Genomic DNA, 16,130 nt, shown 5'->3' on the forward strand with positions numbered 1-16,130 from the left:
AATTTTTAAAGACTCAATGCAATTGTCTGCAGAAACCTGCTTCCTGGCTTTAATCATAGTCTGAATTACGGAATCCAAAAAAACTTCCTTTTTATTAACTCTTGGTTCAATCCCATTAAATGCCATTATATTTAGCTAACTCAGTTCTGAATCTACGCCTTCCAGCACTTAATGAAAACCAAGGAAAGGGTTGGAGGGGAAGAGCTTATATATTGCTAAAAAAGTCAGCTCTTTGGGGGGAATTCAATTGTTATTGCCTCCGACCTCCCATCTAAAGTGATGGGAGATCGCAGGTGGCGACATACAATTGATGTCCCCTACCACGCTGATCACACCCATTAGTGTCGACTAAACTAAAAGGCGCAATTGGGAAAAGTGCTGTTTGGGCGTACAAACAGATCACTTTTCACACATATTAGCTCACCACCCCGGTGGGTGTGAGCTGAAATGTAGACGCCGGCAGCCGATCGTGCCCAAACGGAGCTACACTTGAATACATTTGAATCTCGCCCATTAAGTGCTAATGTCTCTATCCCTCACTAACCCCATTGTAAAAGTCTTCTCCAGATGAAAGAAACTAAAACATAAAAAGCCAGTAACTTTGCACATGGAACAAGCCATTGTGAATATGTGTAAGAAAAATAATAAAAGGATGAATAATTGAATACATTCTTGTTGTAGGATCTAGTTTGCATGAAGGTGCAGCGGAGTTTGTTTGCAAGGTGCACTATTCAGCAAAATTGCTGTTAATGCGATTCTCTTTCTCATAATCCCTTCACTTCACCAGAACGCTCTCGTCAGTCTTTTTTTAAATTGCATATTTTTTATTGAAAGTTTTAAATGAACATCCCAAAAAGAATAATATGAAATAAAAAATAAGAAAAGTATACATATAAAACAAACAATACCAGCAGGTATAGTAAAGTATGCAGGATGCAATCAGAAGTAAGGTCAGACAGGAGACATAGAATACAATTGCAGTACACGTCTAATAGTACAGGATATACAATACGCCCCACATTATAGCAATAAGCAGTAAGAGTAAGAGCCCACAGGCGCCATGTGAGCTCACACATTGAGGATAAAATGATAAAATAAAATAAAAAAAGACTGACCCATGAGGCGTAGAAAAATACAAAAGTATTGGCACTGCAAACTATAGATAAAACACCTGCCTGAGTATACAGAAAAAAAAAAAAGATAAGAAATAATTAAAATCCTAAGAGCTCTGCTGCTCATAGAGATAAAACAAAAAACCCTACAATACAGAACAAAAAACAAACCCCCCCAAAACAAACCACCTCAAAACCCCCCACCCTGTATAGCCTATCCCCAACCTAGGTATACCTGGATCCCCAAACCCCACCCCTCACCCCCCATTAAACTACGTGACCTAACTGTCTAACACCCCCCTCCCTCCCTTCCCCAATACCTGGATAAATGAAAAAAATAAGTGACTGGGGCAAATTAAAAAAAAAAAGAAGAAATATGGCCGAACAGTAAATAGAGTAGATCTCCCTCATATGAGAATAAAAAATAAAAATAAAAAAATGAATATGCAAATATGGAGATATGATAAGCGACCCGGAAATATAAGGAATAGTGCTGGTAGCACCCTACAGATACAACAGTATATAGGGATATGTAACTCTGAAATAAGCGATGGTCAAATAAAACATATCTTAGAACCATCAAATAATGAAATTATATCAATGGTAAGACATACAAAAAACAGAATAGAACATAGTATTTAAGAAAGTATCAACAATAAAATAGAACACAGCCAAGGACCCGGTAACCAGTGAGGTATTATACAGACTTGGAAAGAAAGAAAATCAGTCCGGAGGATAAGCCCACTCTGAAATCAAGTCATTTAGCGGTACACGAGCTGTAGTCAGGAAGGTAGTGAAGCCAGCAACCATCCCGCACAGCATTAGCCAGATAGATAAGAGGATAGGCCACAGTTCCACGGTAAATGTAGAATGGAGAACCATCCCTCTCCCAAACATCACAATTAACTGCGAAAATGATACAATACCGTTCTCCCCCATTAATCAAGGAGGTCACACTGCGGACCCTCAAAGAAAATTGCAATGGAGGTCCACACAGTCACCAACGATGAGACGGAGGCAGTCACCGACATCCCACGCGCCATCACCCACTGCAAATAACGGTGAATATGCGCAGGAAGAATCCGCAACGCCCCCATTTTGTTCACAATGCGTTCGTCGGAGGAACCTCCAGCATTAAGCATCGACTGTAGTGGAGCGGCAGGCCCCACAGATACAAGCTCCCCCAAAGGTTCCGAGGGTATCAGCACCGGCGGGCAGATGGACCCCACAGGAGAAACAGTTACTGCAACAGTCTCTACTCCAAACATATTAAGAACCCTTTGCTCGGATTCCGCAATAGCCTTCAGGATGATTGAGACCGAATGTCCAGAAGTATGAACAGGATTAAACATGGCTGCAGGGGGAAGAAGCAATATACTGTAGGAGCAAGAGGAAGATCCACTGGTAGAAAGGGAGCAGAGTTATACACACAGGAGCTCGGCTCATCCAAAGAACATAGGCGTATGAGTCCAGCAAATGTGTTCTAGAGGCGAGAGGGAGCCAGGCATACAGTGCTCTTCCCTGCACTACGGTTATAGTTAAAGCTCTGTCCCAAATTCACAGGGAGTGTTGTCTCTGTAATACTATGTGCTCAGTAATATCTGCACCAGGGGAGAAGGGGACAGGCAGTGGAATGTGTGCTGTGTATAATACAAGCTCACCAGCCCTGAGCACACTGGCCCCAGCAGCTGAGTGAGGGCAGAGCTGCAGCAGGAGCAACAGCCACACTGAGAGCAGAGTCTGCCTCAGGATCCAGTCACAGACTTCACCAGCCAGTAAGTTAGGACTCTTGGCACAGAGGATCCCCAAATTCACACTGCAGGAGCAGAGGGAGGTACTGCACTCTTGCAGAAATTTTCAGCCACAGAACACCAGGGAAACAGGAGATAGATCAGGATATTAGCAGGAGCTCTGGCAGGAAGCTGCCTACACCATGGTGTGTCAAGCCACACCCCCACGCTCTCGTCAGTCTTATGGAGCTGGTAAATTTCTTTGACAATACTGTACAATAATGGGGAATACGGCATAGAGCCATGATATTGGTATATATACACTGCATGGGCAAACGTGTGTGAACACCAAAACAATATGTGCTTATTTAACATCTTGTTCCATGGGGATTAACAGTGAGATGATTCCTCCCCCCATTTACCAAGGTCAGTCACTGATATTGGCCAATATACCTTGGCTAGCAGCTGGTATTTGATGGGCTTGAGGTCAGGGCTCTGTACAAGCTCGTCAAGTTCTTCCACAACAACCTGGTAAAATATTGTTTAATGGATCTCTCCGTGCAAAGGGACAGGGTCATACTGAAACAGGGCATGCCGTCCCCAAACCAATGCCACACAGTTCTTTGGAATGTCACTGTATGCTATAGCATTATGATTTCCCTTGCTTTACTGTTCTGTCCCAATTACAACAAAATATATTGGCACTATAAAGTAAATGTTAAGAAATAAAAACAACTTAATAAGTGGCCCAGGTCAAAAAATGTAAAACGGCACAACAACTTTTAGCATTGTCAGTACATATTCTGGCAGGAAGCATTCTCCTGTATGCCACCAAGCCCAAATCTGTCCATCACACTGCTAGTTGCTGAAGCTGATTGTGACTCCAGGGAACTGCTTCATAGTCCGGTATGCTTTACACCACTCCAGCTGATGTTTGGCATTGAACATGGTGATTTGAGGCTTCAGTGTGGCTGCTTGACCATGGAAACCCTCTCCATGAAACTCCTGATGAATAGTTCTTGTATGCACAATGCTTCCAGAGGTAGCATGGAAATCATTAGTGAGTGTTACAATCATAGACAGACTATTTTAACACGCAACAGGCACAGTGGCCCTGTTCTGTGAGCTAGTGTGGCCTACTGCATGACGGCTCAGCTACTGTTCATCCTAGATCTTGACACTTATAATAACAGCACTTACGGTTGACCTAGGCAGAAATCTGATGAACTGAATTGTTGGAAAGGTGGCATCCTATGGCAGTGCCATGCTGAGAGTCAAATCTCCACAAACAATTCTGCTGTTAATATTTCACTATGGAGAATGCATGTCTGTATGCTTTATCTTATGCACGTTAGCAATGACTGAAATGTTTAAATACACTAATTAGAAAGGGTATCCACAGCCTCTCATTCATGTAGTGCATGTCTAAGATACTTCTAATGAACACAGTGTAGAAGGTTAGTGGTGGAAAAATACCATTTTGTAAATAGCGATAATCCACTCCAAAGAAAGTTTAATGCAGAATCAATCACATTTTACAATGACCATAAACAGCTTTTTATGCAGTAACAAAGCAGCGAAAACTAAAAAAAACACACACTAATACTTCTGTCTCAGTAATGCCGCTTTCAGATCGCAAATGCCGGATCCCACCCGGTAAGAGAAACGTGTCCTTACCGGGTGGGATCCGGCATTTGCTCTTCTCTGCTGGCTTTCCGACCCGGCAATATACTGGGTCGGTTGCCATAGCAGCGGGGGGCGCAGCAGCAGCAGGGGCGGGGGGTGGTGGCTGGGAGGCTGGGAGGGGGGGTGGGATCGAGGCGGCGCTGGGAGATAAGCTCATCTCCTGCGCCGCCTCTCCCTATGCTGTGAATGGGAGCCGTGTCGCATCGAAACGGCTCCCATTCACACTGCACCTGACCCGGTATTCAACCCGGTAATAACCCTTCTTTTTAACCGGGTTGAATTACCGGGTCAGGCGACCCGATAATTCGGCAAAAGTGCTTTCACATCGCACACTGACCCGTTTCGACACGGCAATAAGCCGTGTCGATACCGGGTTATTTGTGCGATGTGAAAGCGGTATAACTTTGCTAACTCACGCCTATCTTTACTCATACAGTATATCAGAGTACAGTAGAGTAATACTACATGGTATTACATTTAATAGAAACAAAAATAGTGGCAAGAACAAGGCCAGGCTACGATAAAGCGTCACACATTACAGATTATAACAAGCATCCAAGGAGACTTCAAGGGTCACTTCAAGTGGCCCTCTAAACTTCAACAGGGCCGTACATTACCCTTAATCTCAGCAGCAAGTCAAATGAATACAATGAAAGGGACAGCTATCTGCAATAACATATTAGCAGGCCCTTAAACAAGCTATAACAAACAGGTATGACACCAAAGCAGCAAAGAGCTGGGGCTACAAGGGCCGCATGTGGTCCTGGGGCCACTTAATACTCCATCTGTTCTGTTCAATACTGGGTTAGTACAACATATGAATACATGCATCATACAAAAAAGCTACTGATTAAAGACTGAGGTTGCTAAGCCAAAATAACACATTTGTCTTCTTTATACAGTACAGGTTGAGTATCCCATATCCAAATATTCCGAAATACGGAATATTCCGAAATACGGACTTTTTTGAGTGAGAGTGAGATAGTGAAACCTTTGTTTTTTGATGGCTCAATGTACACAAACTTTGTTTAATACACAAAGTTATTAATAATATTGTATTAAATGACCTTCAGGCTGTGTGTATAAGGTGTGCTGTACTATCAAATAAAGATGGGCTTAAAATCAGGAATAAATATAGGACAGGAAAGTTCCAATATACATATAACCAATGAGTTAACGTAACGTAACTATGTATAACATTATCCTAATCCATATCGCTTAGATATTATTAGTAGTTTCATACGTGTACATTACTATCTGAAGGCTTGAGAAGGTAACTGGAAAACTGAGTTTTTAATTACTGGTTGCTACCAAATGATGGGATTTCGATTCAAATAATAAATGTATATCTTTTTCAATGCCATAATATGCCTCTACATAGGATATTTCACAAAAGCTAGCAATCATAAAGTCCATTTTTTAACATCCCCCCTTACAACTACAGGTGATACTGTAATTAGAATTTACATTATTCTTATCCATAACATTAACCAATATCCAACATTTTACAAAAAAATGATTCACTCAAATGTAAATGGCCCTTGTATGGAGCATTGGCAGTCAGATTTTGTGATTAATTTCCCCAAACATACAGGATACAAGTTTTGGTGATATTTCAAAACCCTAATGATGTATAAGACGACTTTGTCAAACACATTTCCCTAGAACTCAAAGATGTACTGTACACTCACCTTATAGATGTTAAGTGGACACTCCAGCCCACACTTGCAGGTTCCATCAGTCACTAAGTAGGCTCGTAATTGATCCATAGAGGTAAGAATTGTACCACTTGGACTGTAAGACAGTCAGATACAGACATTACCAAACCATTAACACAATAATGTAGGATCACATCTCTAGTTCAGTAATAACACTTGACATAATAATAATAATAATAATAATAATAATAATAATAATAATATCATAATCGTTTCTAAATTGACATATTAACCCATTTGTGACTAGCAAGGATTTTTAGCTAAATAAGATCAAATGTCACAATTCTAAAATATGACAAATTCAAGTAAAACAATAATTACTTTTTATACTGAAGTACATATTCAATTATTCTAATACAGGTATACAGGAATGAGCAGTAATGACATAAGCAGATAATTATTATTTTCACATACTGGTTGAATCAGAATTGTCCAAACGTAAATCTTAATTTCAGTGTAAAAGTAAAGCTGTCCAATATTGTCGGCTACATGCAAAAGCAGCCAGTATTTACTCTGCGTGCAAAAATATAAATGTATTTGCACCCTTTGGATTGCAACTTGGTTGGTTCCAGATACAAAGTTACTTGCTATTTTTGCTTTTCACCCACCCCAAAATCAGCCATAATAAGAACAACTGCAAAGAAACACCCTCATCATTTATACTACCAATTCTTGTAGCCATGCGGGGGAAAAAGATGTATACCCACTTTCAAGCCTATGTTTTTACAGATAAGATCATAATGAGCAGACATGTACTCCTCACCGTAACGTTCTAAAATACCAGAAATATAACTCTCCAAACCAACAGACCTTACTTTGTAATTATAAATTTAGAAAAAAAATAACCACGTAGCGTAGAAGCTATATGTGACAAAGTAAATCTATCCGTGCTGCTTCCCTATCAGTAAAGGAGGTAATTTGAGCCAGGTGCTGCTAATCGAGCGTCCTTCATTATTTGATCATCAGGAAGAGCTGTCACCTCTATTTAAAAGCAGGACCCTTGGCAGTTCAGTCCGGAGAATTCAGGTACCTGTTATCACCATGTCAAGGACACAACACTTCTGCATGATCCTAGTGAAGGATTATTTGCAGCTCATCAGTCAGGAAAGCATTATAAGGCCAGCAATCTACAAACAGGCTATACAGAAACACAGAAAATTGAAGACATTCATCCATCTACCAAGCAGTGGCCATTGATCAGACCACGACCATAAATAAATCACAAATCCCACCAAACTACAATCAGAGATCTACAGATCACTGTAAACACTGGCAGTAGTAACATTTGTGACGCTATGATCAGAAAAAGAGCAAACAAGTAATGGCTTTCAGGAAAAGGTGGCCAGGAAAAAAGTCCTCTTTCCTACAAAAAAATAAATACATTGGCAATATGGATTGGGTTCACAATATTGCATCTGAATGAAACTCAAGACATCTGGAACAAGTGAATTCAAGGTGCAGTATTCGCAAAAACGCGCTATATCGCGTATTTTACCCCAAAATAAGCGACAATGACCCATGTTTTGAAGATTAGTGGGTCCCCACAGGACGCGTGCATCTGAGCACGTGCTGCCTACCATCACCGGCCCCCAGTCACTCCCTACAGGCGCCTGCTGTGCATTATTCATGAATGGAAGCAGTATACGTAGTAGGTGTAAGGCAGCAGTCAGTGGGCATGGTGGGACCCGCTCCTCTACGTCACATTACACGGACTGACTACTGCCCCGGCAACACTGAGTAACGGTGTATCCTAGCAACCAGCGTCCCCCTGCCTTTTCCGACATGCCCTGCGACAGCGCTGCGTAACCACTCCTGCACGGAATTCGGACTATGCACTATACTTCTGCCCGGGGGCAGTGGGCGCACACACACAGCCAGGGCTGGGCGTACAGCTTTAACCAGCACCGCACACTTCGCTATGCTTCTGTTACACACCGCTATTTTAAGCGATTACTCCATGTCCATCATCTGACTGTGCTGTCCTGGGGAGCTCAGACAGGGGTGAGTTCTCTTATCTCTATTCCACATTGGTACTGCACTGGAGTTCCCTCCTCATTATCACTGTAGCAATCTTTGTGGAACCTGTGAATTGACTTCCAGTGTCATACCTCCCAACGTAAACATGTAGCCTGGCCTACTATTAAAATCATTGTGAGCAGAAGTGTGTGACTGTCTTCCACTTCAGCAGCGTTTGTATATGAGATGGTATCTACTGGGCTTTGTATATCCTCGGAGGATCCAGTCTGCAGTATTCACACCCTTCCTTACCTCCAGCACTGCCTGCCTCTAACCCCCTCCTTGCACCCAGTACTGCCCCAGCTGCTATCTACCCTTACCTCCTCCCTACTCGCAGCTCTGCCTGCCCCTGACCTCCTCCTTACCCCCACCAGTACTGCCCCAGATGCTATCTACCCTCCCTACCCCCAGCACTGCGTGCCCCTAACCCCCACCAGCACTTCCCCAGCTGCTATCTACGCTTTGCCTCTCCCTACCTTCAGCACTGCCTGCCCCTGACCCCCTCCTTGCCCCCACCCGTACTGCCCCAGCTGCTATCTACCCTTACCCCCTCCCGACCCCCAGCACTGCCTGCCGCTAACCACCTCCTTGCTCCAGTACTGCCCCACCTATCTACCTTTCCCCCAGCACTGCCTGCCCTTACTCCCCTCTACATCAACTCCTCCCTGCTTCTTCCCCCAGGTCTACCCAACTGCTGCTTGCACTTACGCCCCTTGACTGCTCCTGCCACCAGCATTGCCTAAGCTACCCCCTATAAGATGTGATGGGACTCAGAAATAGTGGAATAGGACCCCCAATATTTTTTCATGAAGGGTCCCTGGGACCCCCAATTTTTTTCTCTCAGTGCGATCACTGAGGTGGAATTGTACAGTCTTAAATCACAACACCATGTTAGGAGAAAACCAAATACCAACATATGTATGGTATGGAGGGGTGATGATTTGTCCAGTAAGTGACTCCTGGCCAAAGTTAGTTCACGTAGCAAGACAATGGGACAGATGTATTAACCTGGAGAAGTCATAAGGAAGTGATAAACCAGTGATAAGGGCAAGGTGATAAACATACCGGCCAATCAGCTCCAATATGTAAATTAACAGTTAGGAGCTGATTGGCTGGTGCGTGTATCACCTTGCACTAATCACTGGTTTATCACTTCCTTATATCTTCTCCAGGTTAATACACATGCCCCCATGTTCTCAATCACATCAGCAAATCTACTTGATACGGACTATGGGTTGACATGCACTAGGTCAATAGTCATACGGTCGACCCCATATGGTCGACAGACAAAAGGTCGACATGACAACGGTCGATACACATTTTTTTGGGGGGGGGGGTTTCAGGTTTTTGGACTTTTTCCATCCTTGACTATCCATGTCACAATTCATAACTTTTAGTAACCTTGTGGTGAGCGAAGCCCAAAGTGTGGCAACGCGTCTGAACAAATGGTAGTACCAGATGGAAAAAAAAAAACTATCCACACTAACCACAAAAATGCAAAAACAAGTGTGTTGTCCACTTCTGTGTCGACCATTGTCATGTCGATCTTTTGTCCATGTTGACCTTTCATATGTTGACCTTTTGTCTGTTGACCATATAGGGTCGACCCATTGACTGTAGACCTAAGGCATGTAGATTTTGTATACCACACCCCAAATCTACAACTGAATGGCTGAAACAGAGACAAATCAAGGTCTTGGTGGTAAATTTACTAAAGTGCAAGTTTTTTTAAAAGTGGAGACATTGCCCATAGCAACAGATCAGATTCTACTTATCATTCATCTAGAACCTTCTAGAAAATAATAGTTAGAAACTGATTGCTTGCTATGGGCAACATCTCCACTTCTTTAAAAAAAAAACCCTCAAATTTAACCCTTAGAGTTGCCAAATCAAAGTTTAGCAGTAAACCCCATTGAGAAAGTTGTGTATAAACAAATTCTCTCAAGTATCAATGAACAGAAGTAGTGTTGTAAGGACTAGTGAGCCAAACTGACTCAATATGATGTCAGAGTCATTATACAATCATGCTTCTGAGGAAAACCCAACTGGTTCGAAACGCGTTAATCGTGGTAAAAGGACAACTCGGAGCCCTGCTGGTGGTCACTTAAGATCTTCTGCACCTAACCATAGCAAGCTGTTTTCCGGGACTTTGCTAACTAATTGGACGTGCCATTTTCATCTTGGCATCTGGTAGGCACATGATCACCAAAGGGAGATATTCTGATGGACTCATGGGATTGTTTATATGCCTAAGATTTTTCATATTATTTATTATTTATTTATTAGCAGTTTCTTACATAGTGCAGCATATTCCATTGCGCTTTACAATTAGAACAACAGTTATAGAACAAAACTGGGCAAAGACAGACAGACGTAGAAAGGCCCTGCTCGCAAGCTTACAATCTATAGGGAAATAGGCATTGATACACAAGGATAGATGCTACATGTTGCATAATAGTCCACCAGATTGCTAGGTTCTTAATGGGTTGTATGATATGATCACCCAGCAATGTTGGAAGACAAAATATGTGAGGTTATGTGGACTGTACAGAGAGGATGTAATTGGATAGGGAAGCATTGAAGGTAGGCTTGTCTGAAGAGATGAGTTTTCAGGGAACGTTTAAAGGTTTGGAGACTAAAGGAGAGTCTTATTGTGCGTGGGAGGGCATTCCACAGAATGAGTGAAGCCCGGATAAAGTCCTGTAATTTTGAGTGGGATCAAGTTATACATGTGGATGAGAGACGCAGATCTTGTGCAGAACGGAGAGGTCTGGTAGGGAGATATTTTGAGATGAGATGTATGATGGTGCAGTTTGGTTAATAGCCTTGTATGCAAGTAAAAGTATTTTATATTTAAAACGGTAGAATACCGGTAACCAATGGAGGGACTGACAGAGCAGATCAGCAGAAGGTCTAGCGAGGAAGATTAGCCTCGCAGCTACATTTAAAATGGATTGTAGTGGTGAGAGCTTATGTTTGGGAAGACCAGTAAGGAGACTGTTACGATAATCAATGCGGGAGATGATGAGTGCATGGATTAGAGTTTTTGCAGTTTCTTGTGTAAGATAAGGGCGTATTTTGGATATGTTTTTTAGGTGCATGTAACCTGATTTAGATACAGATTGAATGTGTGGAACACAGGACAGTTCAGAGTCAAGGGTGACACCTAGGCAGTGTGCTTGTGGGGTAGGGTGGATAGTCGCACTGTCAACAGTAATGGAGATATCAGGATGGGTGGGAAAATAATTCTGTTTTGGAAATGTTGAGTTTGAGGTGGCGAGATGACATCCAAGATGAAATGGCAGACAGGCATTCAGTGGCACAAGCCAATACAGATGGTGATAAATCTGGGGAGGATAGGTAGATTTGAGTATCATCAGCGTACAGATGATACTGAAATCCGAAGGAGCTGATTAGTTTACCGAGAGATGAGGTATAGATTGAGAATAGCAGAGGACCCAAGACTGAGCCTTGCGGTACTCTAACTGATAGAGGTAGAGAAGAAAAGGTAGGATGAGAACAAAGTAAGGGCGATGTCCTGAAGACCTAGGGATTGTAGTGTTTGTATGAGAAGAGAGTGGTCAATAGTGTCAAAGGCAGCAGAGAGATCTAGAAGAATAAGAAGTGTGTAATGGCCTTTCGATCTAGCAGTGACTAGATCATTCACTACTTTGGTTAGTGCCGTCTCTGTGGAGTGTTGGGCACGAAAGCCTGACTAAAGTGGGTCCAATAAGTTGTGGGAGTTAAGGAAGTGTGTAAGGCGAGTGTACATGTTTTTGTATCATTAAATAATGTGGAGTATTTAAAGGTTTTGCACTATTGCCTTTTCATTTGTTTTGTTTTTTTCAAAACCATGGTATTATGAGTGAGAGAGATCATCCCATATAACATTACAGAGGAGGAGGAGGACAGAAGAATTGGCTTTATTTGCTTTGGCAGTATTTGTGCAGAGATGTGTAAGAAGCCACACCTTAAGGGGCAAATTACCTTTCATATGGATTGTGAGGGACCATCATCTTTCTGTGTGCTCACTTGGGATATCATAGCTACTAATTTACAGTACTATGACATGTCGTTTTTCAGTTATTTATTTCTTGTAAACATAATTAATCATCAGCAAGGATACATGTGATCAGAAAAAGCACCACTGTGGGACAATACCTTTTTTCACAGACTATACTTATTTCAAACCTAATTAGAAGACACCTTTGGTTATGAGTGTTTATGTGACATCGTAACATTTCAGCTAATGTTACACCTCTATATAGGCCTAGCAGCGATATTTTAACAGACGGGTCTTGACTGATACAAATCAGTTTTAATAAACTCACCTGATGTACACCACAGTGCCCGGCTCCACCCGCCTCTGCCAGCCAATTGGCACTTGGACCGCTGGCAACCCTCCATAGTTATCTCCTCCTCCACTTTCACTGCCGCCATTCATTTTGTTCTCTCTTCTCTCTTGTACCTACAAGGAAAAGGCATAGCATAAGAAGGACATTCTGGCATTGTTCACAGGGCATTACTGTTAATAAGGAGATTTATGGTAGACTTATGGTTAAATCTATTTCTGCGACGAGGTACACTGGATTCCACAGGGAATACATGGGGGGGGGTTTGGAGTTGGATATTGAACCGAGGCACCAACAGGCTAAAGCTTTGACTGTTCCCAGGATGCATTGCACTGCCTCCTCTATAACCCCGCCTCCAGGCACTGGAGCTCAGTTTCGTTAACCAGTCCAATGCAGTAGCAGGTAAAAGAGATGTTAGATGTTAGTCACATAGAACCACATTCTCACGACAGGAGAGGGGACTAGCGGCTAATGCCATACAAACACAAAGAAGCTAAGTGCGTCAGGGTGGGCGCCCTGTGAAATCTAGTGTACCTCGCAGAAAGCAATTTAACCATGGTAAGTCTACCATAAATTCCTTTTCTGCAGCGGGGTACACTGGGATTCCACAGGGAATACATTGGGATGTCCTAAAGCAGTACCTCATGGGAGGGGATGAACCGTAGCGGGCAAAAGAACCCGGAGTCTAAAGGAAACACCCTGGGAGGCGGAAGTAGCAAAGGCATAGAACCTGATGAACGAGTTCACAGAGGACCACGTAGCCGCCTTGCACAATTGTTCAGCGGACGCGTCTCTGCGGGCTGCACAAAGAGGTCCAACAGACCGGATAGGATGGGCTTTGATAGCAGCAGGAGCTGGAAGACCAGCCTGTGCTATCACCATTCTAATCCATCTGGCCAAGGTTTTCTTATTCGCAGGCCAGCCACGTTTGTGAAAACCAAAAAGTACAAAAAGGGTATCTGACCTCCTGAGGGAGGCAGTCCTCTCTACATAAATACGGAGAGCCAGTAACACATCCAAAGACCGCTCTTTGGAGGACAAACCAGAAGAGATAAAGGCCGGAACCACAATCTCTTGGTTAAGATGAAAGGATGATACCACTTTAGGTAGATTACCAGGGCGAGTTCGAAGAACTGCCCGGTGAAAACTCAGAAAGGGTGTTCATCCCTGGAGTCCTCAACTGGGAAGCGGATTTCCTCAGTCGTCAGGACGTTCACGCTGGAGAGTGGAGTCTTCATCCGGAAGTCTTTCAACTACTAGTAAACAAGTGGGGCCTACCAGATGTAGACCTGATGGCGTCTCGACACAATCACAAGGTTCAGGTCTTTGGATCAAGGACAAGGGATCCTCAAGCAGCATTCTTGGGCGCACTGGCAATTCCATGGAACTTTTGGCTTCCATAAGTGTTCCCTCCAGTGTCACTCCTGCCCAGGGTATTAGAGAAGTTCAAGCAAGAAAGAGGAATACTAATTCTAGTCGCTCCAGTGTGGCCCAGACGTCATTGGTTCTCTGACCTGCAGGGTCTCTCGATAGAACGTCCTCTTCTATTTCTTCAACGTCCAGACCTCCTCGTTCAGGGCCCTTGTGTCTATCCGGATCGGGCCAGACTGGCTTTGATGACGTTGCTCTTGAAGCTTCACTCCTGAGGCCCAAGGGATTTTCCAAGGCGGTTATTCAAACTATGTTGAAGGCCCGCAAACCGGCTTCTGCACGGATTTATTACAGGGTCTGGAACTCTTACTTCACATGGTGTGCTGCTAAGAATTATGATGCCTATTAGTTCAGAACTTCTAGGCTTTTGGCTTTTCTGCAACAAGGCCTAGATTTAGGCCTTCGTCTGGCCTCCCTCAAGGTTCATATATCTGCCTTGTCTGTGTGGTTTCAGAGGAAAATTGCGTCTATTCCTGACGTTCATACTTTCACTCAGGGCGTTTTATGGATTCATCCTCCCTATGTCCCTCCTATGGCTCCATGGGATCGGTCTGTTGTCTTAAATGCCCTACAAGAGTCTCCATTTGAACCTCTTGAGTCTGTGGATCTTAAATGTCTTACACTTAAGGTCGTGTTTTTGCTGGATATTGCCTCTGCTAGGAGGGTGTCGGACTTAGGCGCCTTGTCCTGTCGCACATAATTTGACGAGCCAGGATAGACATAGTAGATGCCTTGGCTGCCATTATACCTGCATCAGAGGCCGCCTCCTGAATACAGTGGAAGGCTGTGGGAATATAAGACAGATATTGTCTGGCAGTGTCAGAAAAATCCTGAGGCAGCTCATCCTCAATTGCCTGAACCCATGCTTCAATTTCTTTCGCAGCCCAGGAGGCTGCCATAGTGGGTCTATGTAAGACACCAGTAGGAGAGTAAACAGACTTCAGCATCCCTCCACACGCTTATCCACCGGTTTCTTCAATGAGATGACAGTGGTGACAGGCAGAGTAGATGACACCACAAGACGGGCGACATGAGAGTCCACCGGCGGTGGAGTTTCCCACTCGTTACTCAACTCTGCAGGGATAGGATAACGAGCTAGCATCTTTTTAAACAGGGAAAATGTATTTCCTGGAGACGACCAGGATTCCTGACGTATGTCAATTAAATGGTCAGAATGTGGTAAGACTACTTTAGCAACCTTCTGACGATTGAACTTATCAGGTTTCTTAGACGCAGTAGTAGGCTCAATGTCATCATCTATTTGAAGAATTAGCTTAATAGCCTCCAATAGGTCAGGAACATCAACCTGGGTTGTAGATTCTTCATCAGAAGCAACTGTATCAGTGTCTGACGGCTCAGTATATTCCCCATCCTCATCGGAAGAATTATCCGAAATATTAGTGGATTGTGAGGAAGACATGGCCCGTTTAAATGACCCCTTGGCCCCAGAGGCGCATGGGGTAGACTTTTGTCTAACCAAAGATTGATTTAATTGTTATAATTGGGTAGACAGAGTATCCGCCCAAGGCGGACTAACTACAGGGACAATATGTGGCTGTAATGGCACAGGATGTCCCACAGGGGGCGTAAGACGTGTCACAAGTGTATTCAGCATACTTGAGAATGCTGCCCAAGGTGGGTCCTGATAGGCCACAGATGCTGCAGGTTGACTGGGTGTATGGAACTCAGCGCCTGAACCAGCAGCTAAAACTTCCCCCTCAGGTGTCCCGCACTGTGTAGCAGACAATATAAGGAATGTACAATATAGCCAGACAAACACAGTACCTGCAAATAACCCCCTCTGTTATGTGTCAGTAAACACAGGACACAAAACAGAGGATTTAAGCGGTATGAAGTGGCTGAAAAACACAGTAAAAAATAAGAATTTACTTACCGATAATTCTATTTCTCATAGTCCGTAGTGGATGCTGGGGACTCCGTAAGGACCATGGGGAATAGCGGCTCCGCAGGAGACTGGGCACATCTAAAGAAAGCTTTAGGACTATCTGGTGTGCACTGGCTCCTCCCCCTATGACCCTCCTCCAAGCCTCAGTTAGGATACTGTGCCCGGACGAGCGTACACAA

General features: G+C 43.6%; 1 protein-coding gene and 1 long non-coding RNA gene across 3 annotated transcripts in view; one reads left to right on the forward strand and one right to left on the reverse strand.

The window, feature by feature from the left end:
* MBD6 (methyl-CpG binding domain protein 6) overlaps nucleotides 1-16,130 on the reverse strand; it is a 183,312-nt gene that overhangs the window by 76,379 nt on the left and 90,803 nt on the right. Inside the window, exons 3-4 of one of the 2 annotated variants that reach the window (XM_063952352.1) lie at nucleotides 12,594-12,730; nucleotides 6,220-6,322 (exon numbers count right to left, since the gene is read on the reverse strand). In XM_063952352.1, coding sequence (XP_063808422.1) covers nucleotides 6,220-6,322; nucleotides 12,594-12,706 — 216 coding nt within the window. In that variant the 5' untranslated portion in view covers nucleotides 12,707-12,730. Of the gene's footprint in view, nucleotides 1-6,219; nucleotides 6,323-7,823; nucleotides 7,956-12,593; nucleotides 12,731-16,130 lie in introns of those variants that run through there. The other variant, XM_063952353.1, reaches the window with a different exon arrangement.
* The window catches only part of LOC135010371 (uncharacterized), a 166,334-nt gene continuing 158,025 nt past the window's right edge, over nucleotides 7,822-16,130 (forward strand). The window contains exon 1 of the long non-coding RNA XR_010209774.1: nucleotides 7,822-8,247. This is a non-coding gene — a long non-coding RNA (uncharacterized LOC135010371). The remainder of the gene's footprint in view (nucleotides 8,248-16,130) is intronic.

This window comes from Pseudophryne corroboree, chromosome 2, assembly GCF_028390025.1.
Source record: "Pseudophryne corroboree isolate aPseCor3 chromosome 2, aPseCor3.hap2, whole genome shotgun sequence".
Lineage (NCBI taxonomy): Eukaryota > Metazoa > Chordata > Amphibia > Anura > Myobatrachidae > Pseudophryne > Pseudophryne corroboree.